The sequence below is a fragment of the Fukomys damarensis genome, unplaced genomic scaffold (genome assembly GCF_012274545.1).
Source record: "Fukomys damarensis isolate Sample0158 unplaced genomic scaffold, DMR_v1.0_HiC HiC_scaffold_30, whole genome shotgun sequence".
Taxonomy (NCBI): domain Eukaryota; kingdom Metazoa; phylum Chordata; class Mammalia; order Rodentia; family Bathyergidae; genus Fukomys; species Fukomys damarensis.
In genome coordinates, this window is record NW_022900942.1 from 68,532,130 (window position 1) to 68,551,546 (window position 19,417).

A 19,417-nucleotide genomic window follows, 5' to 3' on the forward strand; every position below is an offset into this window, starting at 1 on the left:
AAATCCAAATGGATTAAAGATCTAAATATTAAAACAGAAACATTAAACTTGCTGGAAGGTAAGTTAGGGAGAACTCTGGAAGACACTGGTATAGGAAAAGACTTTATGAAGAAATCCTCAGTAGCACAGGAACTAGCAGATAGAATCAACAACTGGGATCTTGTCTTACTAAAAAGCTTCTCTACTTCAAAAGAAACCATCAGCAGAACTAAGAGACAATCTACAATGTGGGAAAAAATTTTTACCAGCTGTTCCTCAGACAAAGGACTATTATCAAGGATATATAAAGAACTCAAATCAAGACTTGCCATGTAGAGGTACAAGATCCCAACAATGAATGTAACTGTACCGTATCCCTAAAATGTACCAATAAATTCAATAAAATTAATAAATTAAAAAAAAAAACTCAAAACAATCAGTCCCCCCAAATATAAAGACCCGATCCAAAAATGGGCATCCGAAATGAACAGACATTTCTCAGACAAAGAAGTAAAAGCAGCAAGAAAATATATGAAAAAATGTTCCACATCACTGGTCATTCGAGAGATGCAGATGAAAACAACACTGAGATTCCACCTCACCCCACAAAGAATGGCTGCTATCAAGAAATCACACAATAACAAATGTTGGCGGGGTTGTGGGGAGAAAGGAACCCTCCTCCATTGTTGGTGGGAGTGCAGACTAGTGCAACCACTATGGAAATCAATATGGAGATACCTCAAAGAGCTTGGACTGGAGGTTCCATTTGACCCAGCCATCCCTCTGTTGGGTATCTTTCCAAGAGAACTAAAAGAATCATATCACAGAGAAGTATGTGCACCCATGTTTATAGCGGCACAGTTTGTAATAGCTAAATCTTGGAAACAACCTATTTGCCCATCCGTTGGAAACTGGATAAAGAAGTTGTGGTTTTTCTATAAAATGGAATATTACTCAGCCATAAAGAGCGAGAGAATAGATTCATTCATAGGAAAATGGATACATATTGAAGATATACTCCTAAGTGAAATAAATAAGTCCCACATGTGTAAATACCAAATAGTTTCCCTGGTGTGAATATTCTGCAACAATGCATAAGATTCTAATAAGATTACTGACATTTAGAAATGGGAGGAAAGGAGCTAAAGGTGTAGGGAAGGTGTGATACGTAGGGGAAGAACAAAAAGGGAAAAGAAAAAAATGTGAGAGAATGAAAAGATGAAAATAAAGTGTTTGTAGATGGGGAGGGGAGGAGGGGGTGAAGGGAGGGCAGAGGTAAGGGGAAAAAATGAGAATAAAGACTTGTCATGTAGAGGTACAAGATCCCAACAATGAATGTAACTGTACTGTATCCCTAAAATGTACCAATAAACTCAATTAAAGCTGAAAAAAAAAAAAGAGCGTTTTAAATCTGCTCAAGTGTAAAGTACACTAGCATGGAGATGCTCACATATGCTCTTCCCAAGGGCCTCGGACAATGACTCTCAGTCACACAGCGAGAAAGAAGGGAAAAATTGGTTTCAGAAGGTGGAATCCATAATCTTCTGACCACCAAAAAATCAGGGAGACTACTAATGTTAATTATAGAAAATGTTCCTGACAGAGGGGTGCAACCCATTTTTTTCTAAAATACTCAATTTTTATAAAAAATATTTGTAAGTTATCCATGTACTTTCATGTGAACTTTGTTATTCATACTTATTCTTTTCTGTTATTTTTTTCCTGTTCTTACTTCAAAGTCTTCTCATACATTTCTGGGAAATCTCAAATATCCCTAACATCATAGGTGAGCCACAAAAGTGACGACTCAGTAAAATAAATTTCCGTCTACATAATAAGCAAGTCTGTTGTAAGGCCTCCTATCCAAGTACTAACCAGGTCCCAACCCTGCTTTGCTTCTGAGATTTGACGAGATCGGGTACGTGCAGGGTGGTGCAGCCACAGACGATTGTGAGGTTAATTCCTCCTAATTTGTGTAAGACAATCTCATTCAACTATGAAAAATAATCATCATTTTGATCTTATTAGGCAAATACTTCTCTGATTACTTATTAGTGTTAAAAATGGGGTAAATTTTATATTTAAACTACTGGGTACCTATAGACAAAGCAGCATTTATTAAAATAGAATATACACTTAATTTATACTAAATTCAACTAAGACTTTTACACATTTTCATCTTTGATTTGTAAATATACACGATTGTTTTAAATATCTATACAAAACTGAAATACGACATCCAAGCTAGATTGTGGTATTTTAAAATAAGAACCTCCCAACAGCTAGTAATGCACAATGTGAAAAACTCCAATAAAATGCAGGAACAACTCTTGTGGCAATGTTAGTCCTATAACACAGAGCGATATTTACAAGCAAACATGACCCAAACAGCACAAGCAGACTCAGGGTAAGTGAACACTCGGACACGCACTGCCAGGCGCACTTGGTCTCCACGGCAACAGATAATTTCTTCACAAAATGGGGACCTACATGAGAGAGAAAATTTACTCAGTGGAAGAGCGACCACATGCTTTAATTCCCTATTTCCAACTAAGTATTTACATATTTTTAAGTATTATTAAGTATTTTAAAGTATTTTTAAATCCCGTCTGCTACCAATGGCTCAGTAATTTTGGTTGAAATATTCATATTATAAATTTTTAAAATGCCACTAGACGAGATCAGAGATCCTCAACTGCACCAGAATCACTGGGCAAACTCTCCTGGCCGATCTAGGGCTACACTTTAGCCCGGACACATCCACACCCTCAGCGAGAGGGGAAGTCACTACAAAGTGCCCTGTGGTCTTCTGTTGCCAGAATTAGACTTGCTGCTTTCTAAGGTTCCTTGGCCCAAAACAGAAACCACGGCTTACCGAAGACACGTAGCAAACGCACGCCTTGCATTTCTGTACACAAAGTGGATCGGGAAGCCCTTAAATGTGTGCCCGTCGGGCACAGCCCTCCTGATGGCGTCCTGAAACTCCTCATTTCCCGCAGATATGCTTGTTGTGCGCTCAAATTCATAGGAGGCCAGGGCTGGCGACAAAAGATAAGAAAGCTGATCTTCCCACACGGTGGTGAGGCCCAGATCCTGTGGCAATCAAAAAACAAAAAAGGATAAACAAATTAGTATTTTTTTCTTTTTTGGTACCGGGTATTGAACTCAGGACCTTGTGCTTTCAAGGCAGGCATGGTGCCACTGAGCTAAATGCCAGGCCGCATATCAGTATTTTTAAACCTAATACATGAAATATTTGATTATTTTAATGGATGCCAAGGTTTTTAGGCATTATTATAATTTTTCAGCCTTCCAACTAATTATTCCAGGAATGCACAGAAATAAACATAAAAGAAACAAGAAATAACAGAAATAACCAAATGAAGGCTTCACATTTTTTACTTTAAAAATATCTACTAGAGGGATGAGGATATAGTTCAGTGGTGCCACACCTGCCTGGCAATCACAAGGTCCTGAGTCCAAGCCCTGATTTTGCCAAAAATCCCCTAGAGGAAAACACATGAAATACTCGTGTTTAGCAAGATTGAATCTGTATAAACTCACAGTAAGAAGAAAACTCAACAAACTCACTGTACATGTATCTAAACTCAAAAAACCTACTGAGCACTTCATCTCTAAAAGGCACTGACTGGCACACTGCGGGATACAGACAGAAGACACCAGGCCACCAGGGAGTATCAGGCGACCGGTGCAGCGCTAAAGGCCAGCACGAGTCAACTTAACATCAAGAGAACTGCTGATGTCCAGCGACATGACGTAGAGCTACCCAGTCACAATCACCAAAAACGTTTTTAAAGCCTTATTACACTGATTATCAGAACAGATCGTCACGGTTTTAGCTGTCACAAGCAATCTCAAAGGTCCATGATCAACGAACCACACTCTGCCTGTCGTAAAATGTGAATCCCACTTGTTGGGTTTGGGTTCCGCTGACCCGTTTTGACTAGATGGATGGGTAGAAAATGACACCCTCGTTCTGACTTCAATTTACATTTCCCAATTACTAACAGGAGAAAGCCTTTTGTTTATTACCTGTGTACTGCAGATTTTTCACAATGCAAGCAATCCTGATAATATAATAAAATATTCCTTTCTTTTGCAATAAAACCTTAGAAAAGAAAGCTACTGGCAACACAAGTGAGTCTAGTGGGGCTTCCATTTTCAGCAATGTAATGAAGTAGGTCCCAACTAACCCTATTGCTGGAAACGTATACAAACAGTAGAATTTCCAAAACAATTACTTAAGTGCTTTAGAGACCGAAGCTAAAAACAGCTGGAGGCCCAGATCACACATCTGTATCCGTTTGACAGCTTCCGGGAAAACAGAAAAGTGGGCTCACCCATGGAAGAGTCTAACAGTGAACACCAAGGTGAATCAGAAACAAATCTTTCACAGGAATTTTAGATTTCAGTCCTTTGTTAATTACATGTATTGCCAAATAAGTTTTCCTAACTCAAGGTCTCAGTCTCTTGACCGTTTCTTTTGCTTTTTTTTTTTTTAATATGGGTATCTAACCCAGGACTTAGCCTGTGCTAGACAAGCACTCTGATACGGGTTGCACCCCGCCTAACCTAAGTTCCTAAAATATATTAATCTCATCCTTTTTGATTAGTGCTTATTTCTTCCTCAAGGTTCTTTATAAAAGAAATCTACATGACTAGAAAGAAGAAGTTTAGGCTGGGGATTTAGCTCAATGGCACTGGGCCTGCCTCACAAGTGCAAGGTCCTGAGTTTGATCCCCGGTACCATAAAAAGAAGTTTGATTCTGCCAGTAATCAGGAAATGGAAGCCAGAGTGAAGGTATCATTTTACATTCATATACTTGTTCCATCACTTGAAATGAGAAACAAAATAAACTGAAACAGGGCCAGGGATTTAGCTCAGTGGTGCTGCCACCTGCCTTGCAACCAAAAAACAAAAATAAACTGAAACATATGGGGGGGGGATAAAAAAAATGTAATCTTATATTTCTTCTAATGGTATAGCTATTTGAACAAGCTATTTAACAAAGAGGAAATCCAAACAGTGGTTCCATATTCATCAAAAGTCTGACTTTCAGGTGTGAGATCCATTAGTCTTCATTTCAAGGAGTAGTAATTCTAGAAACAGTGAAATTGGAAAATCTCCAATCTCAGAAGTTAACTCTCACGACTTTCAAAACCATCAAGACAGGGACTACATCTGCTTTGCTCGGGGCTAGAATAATGCCTGGAACGACCACACACACTGAACAAAAGGTTAAACAAACAGGCAAACAAGGACGAGGCTACAACCGCTTCCACTGGCTCACCTTCCTGTGCTCAGACACCAGGAGCCTCAGCTGCATTTCGATTTCGTTGCTAGTCGCTGAGGCATCCACTGAGGATGCGCAAAGTGGTGGGAAGGGTGGGAGGGAGGTTGTTGCTCCGGGAGCACACACAGACTTAATTGCGTCTTCACTCATGGGTTTCCATTTGGATTCATCGTTCAAATCAAACACACAGGTTTCAACAGCATCAGAGGGCTGGCAGTTTCCCAGGAACATCTGATGATTGAAAACACAACCAATTGTTCGATACGGGTACAGCGGTTTGGGTTGCTCAGCAAGCGGAGGCTCATCAGGACTGGCAGGTTTGTGAATGTACCTGCAAAATCCAATCATAATTTCACGGAATGAGAATTTAAAATTACAAAGCCAACATCTTACCATGGGGAAAAAATCTGCTCTAACACGTACGAAGCTATATGAAGCTACAACTGTGAAACTATTTCCTAGGTCTAGAGTTTAATATTCGTTTTTCTTTGCTGTAGTCTGTATTCTTTTGTTTGTTTTTTGGTACTGGGGATCGAACTCAGGTCCTTTTGCTTACAAGGCAGGTGGTGCTGTATTCTTTTCTGTATCACAGTGTGATTACTGTTAATTGTATGGTACATCTTGTAAGATAGAGGCCAATTTTACTCCTTTAACAACAGAATACATTCTATGTCCATTTTCAAGATCAAAAAAGTTTTTTAAATTGGGCATGATGGTGCATAGTTGTAATCCCAGCACCAGGAGGTTGAGGTAGGAGGATCACCTCGTTTCAGGCTAGCCTGGGGTGACACAGTGAGTTCAAGGCCAGCCTGGACTACGCAGCAAGACCCTGCCTCAAAAAACAATAACAAAACTTACTTCAGGTAATGCAAGATAATTTTGCTATGTATAGTAGGTATGACAACCACCATTATCACCAACCAGGCTGGAGGACCAGGGAAGAGGAGCAGAGGCTCAGAGCTGCACTGTTAAGAGCACTGAGCATTTAAAACAAAGGTAAGGAAAAAAAACGGGGGTGGGGGGATAGTTGACCACTAGAAATAAAGAATAGAAACTGGAGTGGCACAACAGAAGCTAAGGAGTGTTTCTGGGAGAGAGGGTATGCTCAGCTCTCAAACCTCATGACAGGGATGGAGAGAATGTCCAACAGACTCCGTGACACAGAGATGGTGCCCAGGTTATATTTTCAAAGAAACCATGATTTACAATTTGAACTCTATTTCAGGCTTAAGGATAATCATCAGGAAAAAAAGCATTGAATTGTAACTTTTTAAATCAATATCATGTTGGTAATGAATATTTTAAGGTACAAATTTTCATAGAGCCTGTTTACTTAGCAGCCATAACAGAATTTTCTTTCTTTCTCTCTCTCTCTCTCTTTTTTTTTTTTGTGTGTGTGTGTGTGTGTGTGTGTGTGTGTGTGTGTGTGTGTGGTACTAGGGATTGAAGCCAGGTCCTTGCATATGTTAGACAAGTGCTCTTCCACTGAGTTTTATCCCCAGCCCTTTTTATTTTAAGATAGGAAATTGCTAAATTGCCTAGGCTGGCTTCAAACTTGTAATCCCTCTGCCTCAGCCTCCTGAGTAGGACCTAGGATTAACAGGTATGTGCCACCACACCCCGCTTTAAGTAACTTCTTACATACTCTCCAGAATGACTATAATAACTAAAATTATCAACACATACCTGAAAGTACCACTGACTAAACAAACACCTTACAATTCCAAATATTTAAGGTTGGGTATAGTAAAGAGGTAAAATGCTTGCCTAGCATATACGAAGCTGTAAGTTTGATCCCCAGCACTGAACTAACTAAAAACATTCTCTACATTTTGCTACCTGTGTGCACTCTTGCAACGCACCTGTGTCCTGTCAAACTCTCCCAGAAGGTGACAGTGCCATCAGTCCCACAGGTCATGACCCAAGCGTGAGGCACCCCTTTGGCCTTCGTCCCAACACAGACAAAGGCTTCCAGGCCATAGCCAAGCAGCAGGCTGCACAGGAGATTGGCGTGGTCCTCACAGTCACCCTTGAGGATAAAGTGAAGTGAAATCAGTATTTATTTCTTCACTCATTTCCTTCCCCAGTCAAGATTTTAAATGCAAAATTGCAATGAAAATTTATTAATAAATTTTTAAACCTTTAATCAGTCCAACATTAAGCTGACAAAACTAAATTTTTGAAGAGCTTAATTATTTTATGTCGTTCTCATAAATCTCTCAGTCATAAAAGGTATGCCTTGATAGGAGACATTTAGATTTAAAAGTTCACAAAGAGCTTATGCAACATCAAAAGAGGGCTGGGGATTTAGTTCAGTGGTGCTGCCTGCCTTACAAGCGAAAGGTCCTGAGTTTGATCCCCGCTACCAAAAAAAAAAAAAAAAGAAAGAAAAACATCAGAAGAAAAACAAGATTTTAATAGCTGAATAAAGAACACGCACAAACTGACATATCTTCTTACAGGAAATGCAAATAAATGGAAAAACACCAACCAGTCGCAGAATCTGCATAAAACTTAAGGAAATACACACATAAAAAGGAGAGAAAAAAATAAAATGACAACAATGACTATTATTAGTGTAAGTTATAATTTCCTATTTTCCAAATTCCCTTTGATATGGTTAATTACTTTTATGATTTACAAACAATTATAAAGACTGCAATAGGCAATGCTGGATACTATATGCTAAGAGAAAGTATTATGAAAATACTTAACAGTATGGCTTACTTATGTGAGAACAGCAGCAACAACTACTGAGTGCTGGTATGAAAAATTTCTTTCCCTCCAAAATTTGTGCATTAATGCTTTCTTTTTAAACCGACTGTAAGACAGTGTTTCATCCTTATTAAGCTGACTTTACAAAAACACAATAGGCAAACTTATAAATCCAGTATTTTCTATCCTGAGATTTTTGTCATAAAAACAAAAGTTCAAGAGAAAAATAAAGATACTGAATGCAAAAATTCACTTATATCAAAAGACTAGAAGCAAGTGTGTGTTGGCTAAAAGAAACCATTACTACAATAGGGAATATGTAGTTAAATAGATCTCTTATATCAATTCAAGAAAACTGTAGTCATTGAAATGGAATCACAAAGAAGATAGCAACATATAAGAAAATGCTCATAGTATGTTAAACTGCAAAACAGGACACAAGATGTCATTTATTCCTTATTTATAATTACGGTGAAATGATCATAAACTAGAAAAAAACAAAAATATAAAATGATGATAAACTGGGAAGAGAATTATGAGTGAAGTTTCACCTTTATTATAATGCTGTTGTTTGTACAAAGAAAACTATCTTAAATATTTAAGCTTCTACTTTAAAAAGTGTTTTAAAAATAAAATTGAACCAAAAGGGTGATTATTTGATTTATAAAATAAGTATTTACATAATGATTTCAAGTGTATATTATCCCTCTGTATCTGAAATTTTAAAAAATGTATATCCATCAACACAACTTCTTAGAACTAAAGTAAACTCAGTCAGGTTTGGTTGCTTGAAAAGTTTCAATTGCTGGAAAGACCTTCCCAGCGGACAAATTGACCTCCAGCCAAACATTTCTCCTGCTACATGAGCTTTACTTTGTGAATACCAAGGTAACACGCCCTCAGACTAGACAAAACTATTGCAAAACACAGATTTCTCTTCCTCTTGTTACAACCAGATTAAAAGTTAAAGATGGCCTTACTCATTATATTAACGTTTTTAGAATTCAGAGGATTAAGACACACCCCATAGGGCCAGGGATTTAGCTCAGTGGTTCCACCGTCTGCCTCCCAAGCACAAGGTCCTGAATTTGATCCCCAGTACAAAAAAAAAAAAAGAGAAAGAATACATCCCATAGTTAAGTTTACTGACATTAAAGTGTTAGTTCAAGAACTGGGTGTGGTGGCACACGAGTGTACTCCTGGTACTCAGGAGGCTGAGGCAGGAGGACTGCCACAAGTTCGAGGCCAGCCTGAACTACATAGAGACCCTGATTCAAACTGCACCCCCCAAGAAGGTCAACATCAAGTTGGGTATGGTGGTTTACACCTGTATTCTCAGCTCTCTGGGAGGCTGTGACAGAGGATCCCAAGTTTGAGCCCTGTTTGATCAGTTCAGCAACTTACTGAAACCCTGTCTCAAAGTTTAAAAAGTCTTTTTTAAAGCACCAGGGATGTAGCTCAGTATAAGGACCCTGGATTTAGTACCCAGTACTTCAAAACAAAAAGTTTAACATCAATATATTTATACAAGTTCTTAATACAAGTTCTTAAACATGAGTTTTATAAGTGAGCAAACTGCTATGCAATTTAAAACTGGCCCCCACACCCATCTTTGTGTGTGCACGCGCATGGTGATGAGGACTGAATCCACGATCATTTTGTATTGTCATTTTCCCTTTAAACGTATGTACGATATAAGAAAATTTCTAACAAATGAAGTACACCAACAGACCATAGTTCTGGTCACGTACCGTCTCTGAGTTGCTTTATACCTGTTTCTGACAAGAAAGAGCTTAATTTAAGTATCCCCTACCTCACAGAAATCACATCAACTTTAATGAGAAACTATGTGGAAAAATAAACATGCCAAGGTTCTAGGTGTTGATATGTAAATATTCTGAAAGCCGGTGGAAACACGATTTAACTTGTCCAAGCTTCTGATACGTGTATCCTTTTCCTCTCCTCTCCTCACTCTCTCCCCACCGCTCAGTAATGAGGATTACAGAGCTACGACCCCATCCGTTTTTATGACTTTATTTTGAGAGAAGGTCTCGCCATGGAGTCCAGGCTGCCCTCATAACCCTGACGGGTCAGCCTCCCAGGCTGGGACTGTGGGCAGTGCCCCTATGCCAGGCGTGGTAAATGTAGAGAGCGCATGGTAATCTACACACGGACTGTGAATGCAGTGACTACGGGCGCAGAGATTCGGCACAGGGGTGCGGTGGTACCTTGTTCCTACAGAGAAAGGCCAGCAGAGTGCACCACTGCTCCTGTTTACCTCCTCCTCCAATCACGGGGGCCCGCTCGTACCCCAGCACATTCACGAATCTTGCTGCCTGCCTTGGGGTATCCAGCAGCCGCCCAGCTCGAAGTGGCTTCACATAGGAACAGACTGGCCTGTTTATGCCGTTCTCATCCTGGAGGGTAAGGAGGAGACATTACCTGAAGCCGCAGATTAACCGCCCCCAACTTGAACAGCTTCTTCTATGTGCATTACCGTGAGCTAAGTAATTCTGTGGATTCACCTCCCATCCAGCACTAGCTTGCTAAGTGCTGTCCATAGAACCTCTCTTAACTCAAGTAACATCTCCATTATGTCATTCCATGGGCAAGGACATGGAAGCTACAGCTACAGTCTGTAAGAAGGCCACTTGCTGTACGTGGTGATTTAAATGTTTCCTTTTAAAATTTATTGAGTTTTTAAAAATTTCAACCAATACACAGAAATTGTACATATTAAAAAAAAAAAAAAAGAAGTTGCACATATTTATGAGGCACCACGTCTCAACTCATGCAGTCATCATGGGTAGACACAGCTACCTTCTCCAACATCTACCATGTCTTTTTTTTTTTTTTTTTTTTTGGTATCAGGGATTGAACTCAGGTCCTTGCGCTTGTGAGGCAGGCGTCTCCACCATGTCTTTATGGTGAGAATGTTAAAATCCTTTCTTCTAGCTTTTAAAAAACATACAGGGCACTGCTGTCAACTATAATCACCTTGCTGTGCAACGTAACAGTGTCTCTCCTCGGTGTGCAGTGCTGGGGCTGGAACCAGGCCCTCGTGTACCCCAGCACCCTTCCTTTCTCTTCCACCTGCCATCTACCTGACCTTCCCACACCGCCTGGCCCGACTCGGTGGGAGTAACTGACTCACACGAGGCAGACAGCTGGGAGCCAGCTATGTTGGACTGGACTTCCCTGCCCCGGCGTGGACAGTGGGTACCACGCCTGCCCAGTCTTTCAATGCCCAGTGAGTGCTGCTGGAAAGTCCGAAGCTACTTCTCTCCTTCCCACCACGAGCCAGCAGGGACCTCACTCCCACGCTCCCCGTCTGTCAAAAGAACCACGTATCTGTCCCCAATTTAGGAAGGGTAGGTAGGGTAAAGCCAAATGAGTGAGAAACATACGTCAGAATCATGTACAGAAGCGTCTATCTGGAGCTGAAGACAGACGTAAAAAATTTTAATGGTTCCTCAAAAGTTACAAAAAGTATATGGAACAAATACCTTGTTAGTTTGTTAAAGAGAAAACAGGCTAGGATTCAGAAAAAAATAGATGCAGAGATAATGCATATAGGCCCAGACTCAGGAGGGTTTGACTTCCAAAGTCTCACCTTTATGACACTGAGAAAGCTCTGTGTACCCCTGTATTCTCAAATCTACTAGTAACACCCAGGACGACACGATCTCTCCTCTGCTGGGCATCGGCAGCTCCCAGCCACACGATCACAACTGCCAACAACAACCACTTCTCAGTGTACTGTGTTGCTAAGCTACAACACACAGCAGATAGCCACTACTGTACTTCAACTTTTTTTTTAACCAAGGATCAAACTTGGGAGCTTGCGCTTACAAGGCAGGTGGCAGCACCACTGATATATCCCTTGTACTTCAACTTTCAGTGGGCTGTCAGGATGCAGCGCCATCACTAAGCCAAGGCCTGCTGCATTAGGCTGTGGCTGAAATTCTGCAATTAAAATTACCTGGCTTAGAGATCTTCATTATGCAGAATTATTACATGTAATATTGGTCCTTTGTTTTGTTTTCTTGAGACAGGGTCTCAATATGTAGTTCAGGCTGGCCTTGAACTCACTATGTAGCCCAGGCTTGGCCTCAAACTTGCAGAGATCCTCCTGCCTCAGCCTGCTGAGTGCAGGGATTACAGGTGTGCACCACCATGCCTGGCAATATTGGGTTTTTTGAAAATCTAACAAAAATAATGTATACACAGTTTCTGTTCTGCACACAAGAACTGAATTTAAATATAAATCAGTGTCCAAGTATCATGAGGGGTAATAATTAAAGTTAAACAAAATAGATCTTCATCTACTTTAAACCAAATCTACTCAGAAAGGATTTTAAAGTCCAATAATCAAAAGTGAAAGCAAAATAAAACATAATCTGCATCATGCCACTTAATGAGTTATAAAATTACTATTCTATTTTACAAATGAAAACTTTTGGAATAAACACATTTTACAAATATAAATAATATCTCTAACATAATCTCTAACAAACCTGTGCAAAAATCTTGACCAGCCTTGAGTTGTGTGAGGGTCGAATTTGCAAATACTCCCTCCACCACTGCTTAGCATACACGAGAAACAACCGTTCTTTCTCTGCAGTCTTTTGACGTTCCAGAGCAAGCTGAAAATGTGAAAAGACATTTTCCATTTCTACTCAATCCCTTTGACCACAATACCCTTAATCACCAGCCCCCCAACCTTGACCCAGCCTCATTCCTCACTCACTCAGGGCCACAGTTTCCACCCAGCAGCAAGCGACCTGCTCCTCCCAAGACGGAAACTGTCAGCAGTAAGTCCTGTTCCTTGCCTCCTCATCCTCTCCCCTGTGCGAGCACAGCACTTGGGCCTCTGGGCACATCCAGCTGCTCTGTGGTCCAGACCTTTCCCTACCCGAACCCTTGGCCTAAGTCACACTAATCACTCTCCACATGACGCTCTCACTGGAACTCTGCCTACTGGTTCATATTATCATCTCCCCACCAGAATCTACACTATTCATCTGCACTTCTGGGACTGAGCCCAGTGCCTCTTGCACGGAGCTATATCCCCAGCCTATTATTTTGAGAAAGGGTCTTGCTACATCACTCATTTGCTTGGCCAGGCTCAGTGTGTGATCCTGTTGCTTGGTCTAAGATCTGTGCTCTTGAGAGAAGCTGCCTGCCTTGCACACAGCTACAGTGTTGAGTATGGAACTGTGCCTCACAACTTTTAGCATCTGCTTAAAAACAGAGTATTTCAGACTTAAAAACTGGAAGCCAGGTGTGGTGGTGCACACTTATAATTCCAGCCCTCTGGGCAGCTGAGACACGTTTGACTCCCAGCTAGGCAATTTAGGGAGGTCCTGTCACAAAATGAACATAGGTTAGGGTAGGATGCAGGGATGTAGTTCAATGCTGAGGCCTTGGCCAATCCAGCACTGAGGAAAAAAATTAATAATGGTAAAATTTTAAAGAAAAAGCCTGGAAATTAGAAACAATGTAATGTTAGAAATAAGAGAATAAACATGTGTTTCAGTCATCAAAGAGTAAATCTGATAGCAGAAGATGAGAAAATGTTTATGAATCAATGTTGAGTTTAAAAAGTAACCCCAGGGCTGGGGATCCGCTCACTGCAGAATAAGCACACAGCATATATAAGCAAGGCTCTGGGTTCCATTTCCAGCATCAAGGAAAAAAAAAAGTCATTTATTCATCAATATGCTAAGTAAAAAAATTTAGCCATCAAAAAGGTAGAACTCAAAAATTTACTATACATATTATATGTCTGTAATGTGATTTGAACTCCTAGGTGCACACATGTACCCATTTATTTTGGCTGAGTAAATGGACTGCTTCCCACCCAGTGGCTTCAGGTGGGCATACAACACCATGCATCTCAGCCACTAGGTTAAGGCAGAGGAGCGTTCCAGAAGGGGAGGAAAAGGCATTTCAGGAAGACAGAGCAGCACACTGTGTGCCGTGCCAGACAGACGGGCTAGCAATCTAAAACTAAGAGACAAAACCCAGTGTACAGGGGCTTGGGCCAGTCAAGGCAGATCAAGTGCTCTGACTATAAACTGAGGACCATGGAGACAGGCCCACAGACCCACCGCAGAATGAAGGCCTCCCGGCCTCACCAGCAGGAAGAAAGTGAGCACTCAGAGAGCCAGCCTGCACGGAGGGAAGAGAGTCTCCCCAGCATCTAGGAGTGCAGGCAGAGCACAGAGCAGAGCACAGGAGGGATGAGAATGCTGACCCACCCAAGCCCCCGGCAGGTCTGTGACTCTTCTGTTCTGATCCACTGCCTTTTGGAAATAAGACTACAGATTCCTCCAGAAAAAATAAACTTTTTTTTTTTGAGACAAGGTCTTGTGTAATTCAGGGTGGCTCTGAACTCACTATGTAGCCCAGGCTGACCTCAAACTCTCACCAATCCTCCTGCCTCTGGGCAGTACTCCCCAGTACTGGGATTACAGGCGTGCACCATCACACCTGGCTGAAAAATAATCTTTAACAGGAGTACGATTTATTTCTTTTTTTCATCCCTTTTCTTAACCCATGAATGTTAATCAAAAAAAAATAATGACAATTATTTGAAAAGAATACTTTTTATGATCAATGAAAATACACAGAGAAGAAAAACTCAGAATCACTTACCTGGGTGTTCACTACTTCTTGAGATAGTGTTTGATTGAGTGGTGGGTACATTTCAAATTTTATATTTAAAATTCCCACGGAAACTTTTGATTCTGTGCCTATAAATATAAATAAATATTTAGAACTTCAAATGTATGTATAATCAACCAAACACTAACAAATTTAGAAACTTAGCAATTTTCCCATTTAAATGGAAGATAGCATTTATTACATTTCATATTCTTATAAAAAATAAACCAATTCAGGGCCTGGGATTTAGCTCAGTGGTTCTATCGCCTGCCTCCCAAGTAGAAGGTTCCAGGTTTGATCCCCAGTAGTTAACACATTACACGTAAGTACAGATTTTCAATCCATGCCTGGACTTAGGAATTAAAAAGCACACTGCACACTAGAATTTCTTAATATTTCTTCAGTAAACCGATATACATTTATTTCCTAGTCATTAATGATTATCATGTTATGCCTAGTTTTAAAGACAAACAACTGGGAATCTGGGGAGTTGTTTTTTGAGACAGGGTCTCATTCTGTAGCCCAGTCTGGCCTCAAACTTGCAGGGATCCTCCTGCCTCAGCCTCCTAAGTACTGGCATTACAGCTGTGTGCCACCACACCTGGCTGGGAATCTGTTTTGAAACTAAACGTCTTACATAAAGAAAAAATTTTCCTCTATTTTTTTATGTAAGGAAAAACATTCGGGTCTGACTTAAAATTCCTAAAGCTATGCAATTTAGTGGCTCTGTTTAGGTAATGAAGTTTCAAAACCAAAGTGACTCTATTAAAGAATGATTTTTAAAATATCAAAATAATTCTATTATAGGCCATACATACTACACTGGTAGCTTTCGCATTTCATGCTGCCAGCAAATGCATACTACAGAGCAGTGAGTGCGCAAGACTCCAAGCAGCCAGTGGTGCTCAGATGGCCCCACCACAGCCCAGGATGGCTACTCATGGTACTGAGGACGTCTCCACAGTGAGGTCCAAGGCCCCCACCCCCGGCACTCAGACATGGGGCTGATGGAGATGCACTGGATTCCAGGGTGTGGGCAGGAGTAAGCTTTTGGGCACGTGGATTTGTGTGTATTGAAAATCTTATTTTTCTTTAGAGCCTTGTATTAAAAAAACTGAAAATCTTCAAAGTTTCTATATTAATTTTCTAGAAAAAAATTTTCCCGAAGACAAGGTAGACTGACTATGAAGTACTACACTGGTGTTAATCTTCAAGACCTTCCTCAAGGCTGTAGTCAGAATTCTAAGGAAATCCTGATTTCCCTGTTGGCTAGTTTAATGAAGCCAAAGAAGATACAAAATGTGCAGACTGCCTCTGTAAAGGTAACAGTGATAGCAAACATCATACCTACACCCATAAGTTCCACTGTCAGACTGGTCACTCCATTTTCTGAGCCCAAAACTGATCGCCATTCCAAAAAATAAGATGCTACTAAAGTGGTCTCACCAAAAATATCCGTTTTGATTAGCACCATATGAATTGGATCACTTATTGATAACATTGTTGTTGAATCAGCCATTCTAGTTCCATCACCTAGCAACAAAAACCGAAAAAAATAACACCACATTACATAGTCAGTTAGGTCAATGCAAAATACTACTTGAACTGAAAAGTATGCGGAAAAAAAAAAAAGCTTATATGAAACCAAACAGAATAATTTGGTAGTGTCATAGAATGCATGCCAGTCCAGGAAAAGTACTTCCTCTATCACTAACTTCTGAAATGACTGACAGAACAGGTTGTCTAGTTATTTCCAACATCAGAGCTTTCTGAACCATAAGGAAAAGGTCTATTCTTTAAAAGTAATTACCTAAAATCAAATACATCAACATAATGTTCAAACTACCTCTACTCTTCAAGATCCAGAAATAATCACTGCAGAAAGATCCAGCACTTTCAGTACAGCAACTTACCCTATAAACTACCTTATCAACTTTAGGTGGGGGGTGAGGATTGAACTCAGGCCTTGCTCATACAAGGGACTCACTAAACCACTGAGCTACATCTCCAGCCTTCTTTCCATCCCTCCTGCCTCAGCTTCCCAAGTAGCTGGAGCTAAAGACATGCACCACCACACCCAACTAGCAAAAAAATTGAACAGGGAATATAATAAGCTTTATGAGTGAATTAAGCTGTCTTAAAAATCTAAATAATTCTGCAACCTTGCTGAGTTTATATTGATAACTAAGATGTATATAATGCCCTTTCACACGTCTAAACTGAGACTTTTAAGAGTTAGAGCATCATAGGGCCAGGGACTTGGCTTAGTGGTTCTGCCACCTGCCTCACAAATGCAAGGACCTGAGTCCAATCCCCGGTACCAAAAAAAAAAAAAAAAAAAGTTAGAGCATCGTAAGTCTAGCCATCCTTCACAAATGACAAGGATCCTGCTTTATTCTTCACTTCATCACCACCAATGGTCCAGCATGGTAACAGGCACATGATATACATTTAAGTATTTCCCACTAAAGACCCAATAATTAAGACAGTGAAAAAATAATCTTTAGGGAAAATTAATTAGCAAACAGCATGAGGCAAGAAATGGAAAGAAATCATTTAAATAGCAGTGGGAAGGGAGACTAAAGAGACTCATCCATTAAAAATCTCTACTTAAGAGTAAAGGTTGTAGGCCAGGAATTTAGCTCAGTGCTCAGTGGTGCTGCCACCTTCCTCCTAAGCTCAGGGTCCTGAGTTCAATCCCTGGTACCAAAAGAGTAAAAGTTGTGGTTGTTCCGCCATAGAGCCTAAAACAGATCTACTCAATTAAATGACCATTACTGCTCCTTACCTAAGTTTTCTCTGTGTACTTCAAGTAAAAAGCCATCATGAAAATCTGGTTCGCAGGCACATGGAACAGGTTTTGAACGAAAACGCTGATTCCGATAATGTAAACATAAAGTAAAAGTTGAACAAACTTGTCCTGGTAAAGGCTCAGGTTCTTGAAGATGTTCCAAGAAAGCTTTTCCACCCAGAACCTGAAGGTAAAGATACCTCCGTGTTGGATCAATATTAGCTGTAAAGTGTAGCAATACAATGAGGAAACTGCCAAACTTCACAAATGCGATCAAGACATTAGGAAACAATAATTTGACAGAAATAAAAGCAAAGATTAAAAAAAGGAAAGTAACAAATTTATTACATAACAAGACCATTTGCATTCTGGGAAGAAAAGATACATAGTATGATATTCTAAGTTCACATCCTGGCTACTTTCCCCCAGCTAGAAAGAAGTCAGAACACTAAGGTCTAATGTATGTTTGCTTTGTTTTGTTTTGGTTTGGTTTTTTGAGACAGGGTCTCACTATGTAGTTGAGACTGACCTGGAACTCACTATGTAGCCCAGGCTGGTCTCAAACTCAGAGATCCTCCTGCCTCAGCCTCCCAAGTGCTGGGATTACAGGTGCGAACCACCACACCCAGCTATTGCTTTGTTTCTGAAACATTCCTTCACCTCAAAAAAGCAAGTCAATTACCAACTTAATAAGTGTATCTGTTAGATGGTTACGTTTCCATTTTAAAAGCTGTAGATTTTTCTTACAATATATTAAAACAAGAGAGACCAATGTTTCCTATTTTTTGCATCTACTGTGCTATGAGCTTTTCTTACATACCTAATGTAAAATCTAATCTAAGTTTTAAGCTAACGACAAAAAAACCCAAAATAATGTAAGGACTTCATTTTGGAAAATGAAAACTGCAATGTTTCCTATCAAATACCAAAAGCTACAATACATCTTACATCCATTACTAACTACAACTAAAGTAATGTTAAATAAATACATACATACTTTTTTTAAATGTTGACTGTTTATCAAAACCAACAGGCTGTTTTGGAGAGGAAGAGAGTTCCTGCTCAACACTGTCCTAGAAAGGCAGTTAAAAAAAAAAAATTAGCGAACAAAAATTACAGTTAGGTAATAACACTCCACTGGAACTAAGCACTGAAACGAAAGTGTAAGGCTTCTTCCAAAGACCACTTATTTTCCCAACATAAGTAATGAAATAAATGCCTGAGTACAACTGGTCACCCCTAAAATCTAACACTAAGAATTAAACTGTCTTCAAGCCTTGCATTCACAGAACCCTCAAAACAAATTCTTAGTGCTTTAACCAAGATTAAACTTTCTCCAACTCTTATGTAATACTTGGACTAAGATTTGATCATGAACTGATTTTAAGAAAGTGACATTCATACAACAGAGATGGCTAGTAGGTCAATTTTTTATCATAAATAGGTTCATAAGCCTCAGAAACCAAAAGAGTCCTGTATGCAAATACTTAGTTCCCTGGTGTACCGAAGTCCACCCTATTTTTTCCTGATATTACCAGGTATTGAGGTCACAGTCTTCATTATTGCCTCATTTCCAAGGAGGACCTACTTACTGTGCACTGAGAAGCACCATCCACCCCTGACCCATTTATATGCAAAGATATGAGGGCTCTAAAAAGTTCATTACTTTTAAAAAAATAATTTGGTAAGTGTACGTTAGAAAAAAAAAGCTCAAGGTTAAAAAAATTATAAGGACCATTCCAGTGAAAGACAATTTTGTTAAATAATAAACTAATTTGGCTTTGTATATTTAGTCCTAGCCAGGCACAGTGGTGCATGCCTGTAATCCCAGCACTCAGGAGGCTGAGACAGGAAGATTGCTGAGTTTGAGGCCAGCCTGAGCTACACAGTGAGTGAGTTCAAGACCAGCCTGAACTACATAGTGAGACCCTGTCTCAAAAAGTAAAAA

The 19,417-nt window shown here is 40.0% G+C and overlaps 1 protein-coding gene across 3 annotated transcripts in view; it reads right to left on the minus strand.

Annotated features, from left to right (window-relative positions):
• Nucleotides 1-2,075: 2,075 nt before the first annotated feature.
• Cep76 (centrosomal protein 76) overlaps nucleotides 2,076-19,417 on the minus strand; it is an 18,086-nt gene continuing 744 nt past the window's right edge. Inside the window, exons 2-11 of one of the 3 annotated variants that reach the window (XM_010638999.3) lie at nucleotides 18,467-18,542; nucleotides 17,467-17,691; nucleotides 16,026-16,211; nucleotides 14,670-14,767; nucleotides 12,527-12,655; nucleotides 10,238-10,426; nucleotides 7,157-7,323; nucleotides 5,292-5,625; nucleotides 2,855-3,072; nucleotides 2,076-2,465 (exon numbers count right to left, since the gene is read on the minus strand). In XM_010638999.3, coding sequence (XP_010637301.1) covers nucleotides 2,327-2,465; nucleotides 2,855-3,072; nucleotides 5,292-5,625; nucleotides 7,157-7,323; nucleotides 10,238-10,426; nucleotides 12,527-12,655; nucleotides 14,670-14,767; nucleotides 16,026-16,211; nucleotides 17,467-17,691; nucleotides 18,467-18,542 — 1,761 coding nt within the window. In that variant the 3' untranslated portion in view covers nucleotides 2,076-2,326. The remainder of the gene's footprint in view (nucleotides 2,466-2,854; nucleotides 3,073-5,291; nucleotides 5,626-7,156; nucleotides 7,324-10,237; nucleotides 10,427-12,526; nucleotides 12,656-14,669; nucleotides 14,768-16,025; nucleotides 16,212-17,466; nucleotides 17,692-18,466; nucleotides 18,543-19,417) is intronic. The other 2 variants (XM_010639001.3, XM_010639000.3) reach the window with 2 other exon arrangements.